General features: G+C 41.9%; 1 protein-coding gene across 1 annotated transcript in view; it reads right to left on the bottom strand.

The window, feature by feature from the left end:
• Fam198b (family with sequence similarity 198 member B) overlaps positions 1 to 6,899 on the bottom strand; it is a 39,601-nt gene that overhangs the window by 3,109 nt on the left and 29,593 nt on the right. Inside the window, exon 4 of the mRNA XM_005344128.3 lies at positions 3,137 to 3,363. Coding sequence (XP_005344185.1) covers positions 3,137 to 3,363 — 227 coding nt within the window. The remainder of the gene's footprint in view (positions 1 to 3,136; positions 3,364 to 6,899) is intronic.

Genomic DNA, 6,899 nt, shown 5'->3' with positions numbered 1-6,899 from the left:
AAGATTAAAAGGCCCAGAAGATCAGGGAGTTTGGGGGCTGGAGAGATGGCTCAGAGGTTAAGAGCATTGTCTGCTCTTCCAAAGGTCCTGAGTTCAATTCCCAGCAACCACATAGTGGCTCACAACCATCTGTAATGGGGTCTGGTGCCTTCTTCTAACCTTTAGGCATACACACAGACAGAATATTGTATACATAATAAATAAATAAATATTTTAAAAAGATCAGGGAGTTTGTAGACAAAAAAGCCTTACCAGCATGACATGATCTGAGTAAGGACAACAACAGTAGACATGACAGAACGGAAGGGAGAAAGGCCAGTGTTTTTCTTAAATGATGCTCTAATTTATATCTTGAAGGTCCCCCCAAATGTCCAAGTATTAGAGACTTAGTCCTTAGTCATGGAGTACTATGACTGGAGATGGTGCTCATTTCAAGATGTGAGGTATAATGGAAGGTGTGGTCATTGGAGCATGCTTTGAAAGGGATACTGGAACTCCACCCTCTCCTTTTCCCTCTTTTAATTCCTGGCCATTCACTGAAAAGGAACCTCTCATCCTTGATTGCAAACATGCTGTTCATAGAAGAAAACAAAACCACTACTCTACTATTGTTTTTTATATCGCATTGGTTTATGAAAGTGTGGTGACATTTAGCACCACTAAAGGATCAAAGAAACAGAGTCCGGGTGGCTGTGGACAGAAACCTCTGAGGCTGTGAACTGAGATAAATCTTCCCATTTTGTAAGGCGGTAGCCTCAGACATTAGTTACAGTAACAAAAGGGTGGCAACTGTAAACTTTCAGAGCAAGGACATTTGAGGACATCGCACTAGACATTCTTGAGGTCACTTAAGAAGGATCTGGGTGAATCACCTTGAGAGAGTTCACTGAACTTGCTTTTTTTTTTCATATAGAAAGGCTAGAGTCATTGTCTAGCATATATAGGATTTAGCAGTAAATACAGAAATCTTTTTTAAAATTCTCATTTAAATAATAGATTATATTATGCCACCTGTCAGCTTGGCCTCCTCCAGCTCTCGTTAAAATGCCGCTAAAATCATCATATAATCACTGGAGTTCAAGAGTAACTTTCAAATCTATTCAACTGTACCTCAAAAACTACATGGCAAGAATGTGCACTTATTTAGAGACAAACCTGGAGACAAGACCCAGAATGCATTGGCACTAGGGACCCAAGGTCAAGAATTCTGAGGATGCTAGAAGACCAAAGGTCACAGAGCCGAGCATGCTTAGTAAATCTCACAAGTGTGAAGTTAAATAAGGTTTATTGTGTGTTCTGGGTTCCCTAAAGACATGGACCATGCAGTCTTGTGGGCTATGAATTAACCAAGCAGCATTTTGTTGTATAAAGTATTAATATTCATAATTAATCAATAATTAATTAATTACACTTAGTTAACTATATATTTTATAAAAAGTATTCACATTTATGTGAATGTTTAAGATAGATAGATGTATGCCCTTGGCACTCTCAATTCTCCTAAGAAATTTAAGCTCCTGTAGTATCAATTTACTAAGTGATGTCTTGAGAATGTCAATTTTCCTATGCAATAAATTCTCCTTGCCTTGGACATTTAAAAGGGAGACTCTGTCACGTGTTCTGTCTTCAATTCACAGAGCTGTGAAGAGCATCAACAGGGAAAGACGTGGGGGGAAAAAAGCCTCATGGGACTTTCAAAACCAACAGGAAGAGTATGCTTTTTCATTATTGAGAGTCTATAAAATCCACATTGTCTAAGCGCAAAGTCAAGGAGAAGCAACTGCAATGGGCTGCAGACAAAGGTTCATGGGGGAGTTTTACCCTTTTTGTGTTCTTCTGGGTTTGCCTTCGAGCTCTGGGCATGGAACACACGGAGTAGTCACATCGGAACACAAGTACAAGTATCCGCAAGAAAAAAACAGGGGTACAGGCTTGGAAAAGCCGAGATCTATCACTAACTTCAGACTTACTGGGGTGTTTTCCTGACATTGCTCTGCTCTTGGGGAGCTGTTGCTATATTATGGACTCTTAAGCTTCCAATCTAATTATGGAATCTTATTTCTGACTAAAATGGGTAATGATCGTGGGTGGCTCCACAAGGTATGAAATTTAGTCACGACTTATATAACTGGGATGGGACTGATCAGACTCTGTGGCCAGTTTCTGCGACTCAGGAATCTGAACCTCCTCTATCCACAAATGCATGAGGTCGGCTGTGTTCTTACTTCCACTGGGCACAACTATCTTCTTTAGCTTCACGCTGCTGCCTCCCTTTACTCTGTATCCTTTCTAAGTTCTACCAAATGTCTCCCAAATTGTTTAGATCACCTCTGGGTTTTTGGTCAGTAGTGTGTATAACAGCACTTCATGGTCTAGCCTCCTACAGGACTTCCTTTGCTCAAGATCCAACCCCACAGTCTGTCTACTGTAAAGATTTCTGAGTCCTCCAAAGTCCTCCTACCGGACTTGGAGGGTCTGCTGTCCTGTGGTGCCCTGTTCTTCAGAGAGTCTTTCTTCCCCTGTATTAATAGCAGTCGTGTGGGTTTATCATGAATCTGATATCCTTCCACACCTATCGGTTCTATTGACATGCCAAATCATTTATTATTGATCTGGACATCTCTGTTGTTTCTCCCATGCCCTAATCACAGAGTTCCTGCCACCTGACAGCACCGAATCTGTCCAACCTCACCCACACAGGTTCTCACAACGAAGGCTGAGCAAGGTGGTGAAGGTAGAATGTGGTAGGAGCTATGTAGGCACTGTGGACTGTTGATAGGTGCACTGGCTGCGTTGGGAAGGTTATTTTACTCCCTTAGGTGTCTCTTCCCACACTCACAACTTCTTTGGAAATCTATCCAACCTCAGGCCTGAGTTTTTACGGAACGTGACTAGTCGTTTACCACACATGTGATCATCCAAGATGTCAGGTGGTTAGAAAGTGCACTCTTTGTTCTGGGTGTGACAGCTTCTTCCTGTAATCCTAGCCCTCTGAAATCTGAAGCAGGGGGCTGACTGCAAGGTTACAGTCAGCTTAGAAGTCAGTGAGTTCCAGGAAAGCCTGAGCTACACAGAGAGTTCCAGAACAGCCCAGGCTAAAGAAAGATGGGACTCGCACAACAGACCGAAAACTTACTCTCGGATGCCTTCGAGCAGTTTGAAGTTTAAGTTGTCTTCGCTTCTGTCAAAGAAGCCCTTGTTGTTTATGAAGACCAAATGCCTTGGGTCACTCTTTCGCTGGACAATGTGTGCTAAAGTCACAGAATTCTGGTGCTCACAGTTTGGCCTCAGTCCGTTCTGCACACAGGCATCCTCCTTGCGAGGTCTGAATCCACAGCAATTTGTATCTAAGCGATTATAAATCTGAAAATGGAAATGAAAACAAAATCCAAGATGCTGAGTAAAAGCTTGGGAAAGTCAGAACATTTCCAAAGAATGGGAGTTTTCTGAACAGCTGACTTGCCAGAATCCCAGCAGGCCAGGCTGGCTTAATTGAAAGCAACTGTTAGAAAAGTCCACAGTTCAAAGTCCTCTGACTCAGAGTCCTAAGCGCTTCCAGCTTCTGCTAACAGCTCCAACGTCAGGTCGTCCAACTCAAGCGTCTCCACCCTTGGTATCCACAGTTCCCACGGAATCACATTCGAGCATGTGGCCAGCACAATCTCTGACTCTTCAGCAGAAGAGACACAGCGCCATACTTCTACAGACCCAGGGGTCTAGCTCTTGTTTTCTCCCTGGGCTGGGTTCTGTAGATTCTGATGATTTTGTTGACTGTAAAGTCTACTGTACAGACTTCAGTATTGTAGTAGCTAACCAGAAATAAGACAGAGGAAATCTATAGGAGGTATATGACCCAATAATGAAGCATCAGCTAGATCCTGAATACATGCCAAAGCTACTGAGATTTCAGAGGCTTGTTTGAATGCAGAGGTAGAAAGATTGGTTCCAATACTGTCCAATGTCACTTCTTTTGATCAGGACAAGGCTATTACATAGAGAAGCCCTGTCTCAAACAAGAACAAAATGAAATGATCAATAAATTTCTTCTAAAGAGTTAAACTCCAACTAAAAATCCAATTATATAGTCTAGTATAATGAAAACTATAAAACAATTCGTTTCCCCTACAAATATTAATATAATTGAGCATGAATGTATGATGGTAATAATGAAAAACAGGCTCCAGGCAGTTTAACCCTAACTAACAGTTTTGCAGAATTTAGTCCCTAGTTGGCTGTCCTCCTTGCTTTCGGACTTGTGGGAAGGCAGAGGAAGCTGAGAACCAAGGAGAGGAAGAGGAGTGATGAGGGTTCAAATCCCTTCCTATGATCTAACCTGATTACTTTAAAACTCCTACTGAACACATCCTCTTAAAGGTTCTATTACACCTCCCAGCACTGCCTTCAACTGGGGACCAAGCCTTCAATACATGGGAATGTGGGAGAGAATTATGATCCAAACTATAACAAAAACCATGAATATTCAGTGTATTCATGTTTGATCATAAGCTCTCGTAAATTTAGGCCCTGTCGACATTTCTGAAAATATATTTTATAGTTTTTATTTTTAAACCCCATGAAAGCATGGGCAATTAGAGGTGGAAAAGAATGACATAGAACAACTTTTTATTGCTTTCCCCAAGTTCAGCTGTTCCCTACAGTGTGTTTTAAAGTGTCCTATATAATCTAATTTAGAGTCATGAGACATTCTGATGATTTCACCAATTCTCCGACAGCCTACTGTGCCAGGCAACTCTGACCAACATCACAGATGGTGACCAGCATCTTCTAGGAAGGTTGCCACAGATGCTCTTCAGATTCAAACATGTGCTTGGTGAATACATTACCATGTGCTGAGTGTATGCGAATGTATACCTAGGGGTATAATATATAACATATAACAGTCAGACTTCAGGCGCCAAATGATTTCTTTTTCTCTGTTTTCCTTGCTTTCTGACTAGAGTAAAGTATGCCCTTCTATTTTTGTACTCGTTTAGCAATGGTTTATGTAGCTCTTAAATCATCCATCTAACTCTTCAGAAGTTTGTCATAATTTTCCTTCTTAGTCCCCATTCAATATACCAAGGATGATTTGACTGCCGTAACCCAGACCCTTAAGGTCAGCACCATTTGCCTGGCAGCTGATTTAGGCATATACCAAATATAATTCTGCATGCTTTTAAGACAGCTCACCAATTTTTAAAGCCTAATGAAGCACATCCCACACTGCTATGAAGCCCAGATGTCTTTTTAATGAGCTTGTTTAGTGCACACATTAAAACAAACACTGAAGGGTTGTGTAGAAAAGCACCCGCGATGCCCATCTGTGTCTCTCTGCCCTTAAGCGGGTATCCTGCAAAGAAGCCTATCGAAGGGTAAATATTTTCAGGTAAGCAATAATGATGCTAATCACATTGGTGTTTGAGTTCGTATTACTTTATTAATTTACTTATTCTATGTGTTTGGGGTGGTGGGGGTGTGTTTCCATGACAACCCCCACATGTGGAGGCCAGAGGACAGTCTTTGGATATGGACCCTGTCCTTGCACCACGTGGGTACCAGAGACAGAACTCAGGTCATCAAGTCTGACAGAAGGCACCTTTACCAACTTAGCCATGTCACTGGCCCTGACTGAATTCACACTTTCTTCAACTGTAAGACAAGGGAAGTCATTTTTGCAAAACTGATCTACCGCTGAAGAGGACTGCCAACTGTCATTTTTCGGAAAAGTGCTCTTTCCTTCTTTAGAAAAATAATATCTTTTTAGTGTTTACCTAACTAAAATTACACTCAGAAAAATCCAGGTGTTCCAGCCAATTTTTTAAAGAGATGGGGATGGATATTTTTAGGTATATTTCCTTCGAAACAGTCCACCCTTAGTTCCATTTTCGTTTGGTAGCAATAGTTTTGTCTGTAGGAAAAAAAAATACATCATCCAAGTGACTTAAAATGCCTGCTATAGCACAGAACCAAGGGAACCTCTGCCTAGCTGCATGGCTCCTCAAGAGCCACTAGACAGCTGCAGAAAACCGACTCCTTCTACACAAAGGAGAACACCCACCCAGCTAGGTGTTCAAGTCCCCCAAGGACTCAGGTTAGCTTATTCATCTCTCCATTGTCTTCAGAGTAAGATGATTAACCAAGTCTTGCAGACAATGTCTCAACAAAGCAAGAGAAGCTAAATGAGGAGACTGAGCTAGGAAGCAGAGGTAGCTAACATGTCAGGGTCCCTCTTCTCACACAGGACAGAACTCAGTATCTCAGCTCAGAAGTCTAAGCTGCTCTCACCCACGCTCTTATCCACACTGATCGTATCATTCTGGTACTGTCTCCCAGTGAGAACAAAAAAAAAAAAAGCATTTGCTTACATTTGCATAAAATGTTAAATAATTCAGTATTCAGTAAATACTGATTACTATAAGAAGTTCAGAAGAAGCCCAAAAACCTCAGCCCAGAACTGCAAAGGAAAACGCATGAAGGAGTGCTCCTAAAACTTGAGTTTAAAGAATCAGGCAGCATTAGCTGGAGAAGAAATATTTCATTACACTTGGTGGACAAAGTGCTCTCCTGAAATGCTATGGAGATCTCTAAAGAGCTCGCATGCACTGTTTGCATGCCTGTCACAGCCTGGTCCTTGAGACACACTGCACAGCACAGTTAGAGTGCCCTGTTGGGAAGGATGGGGACATTGAGCCTATAATTCGTGATCCTAGAGAAGCTAAATAAGAAGGTGAACCCAAAGAAAAACATATAGTCATCCTCCTGGATATTAACCTTCATCAGGCGATGAAAGGAGACAGAGACAGAGACTCACATTGGAACACCGGACAGAAATCTCAAGGTCCAAATCAGGAGCAGAAGGAGAGAGAGCACGAGCAAGGAACTCAGGACCGCGAGGGGTA

Source organism: Microtus ochrogaster, chromosome 1 (genome assembly GCF_000317375.1).
Source record: "Microtus ochrogaster isolate Prairie Vole_2 chromosome 1, MicOch1.0, whole genome shotgun sequence".
Taxonomy (NCBI): domain Eukaryota; kingdom Metazoa; phylum Chordata; class Mammalia; order Rodentia; family Cricetidae; genus Microtus; species Microtus ochrogaster.
This window is presented reverse-complemented; position numbering and strand designations above follow the sequence as displayed.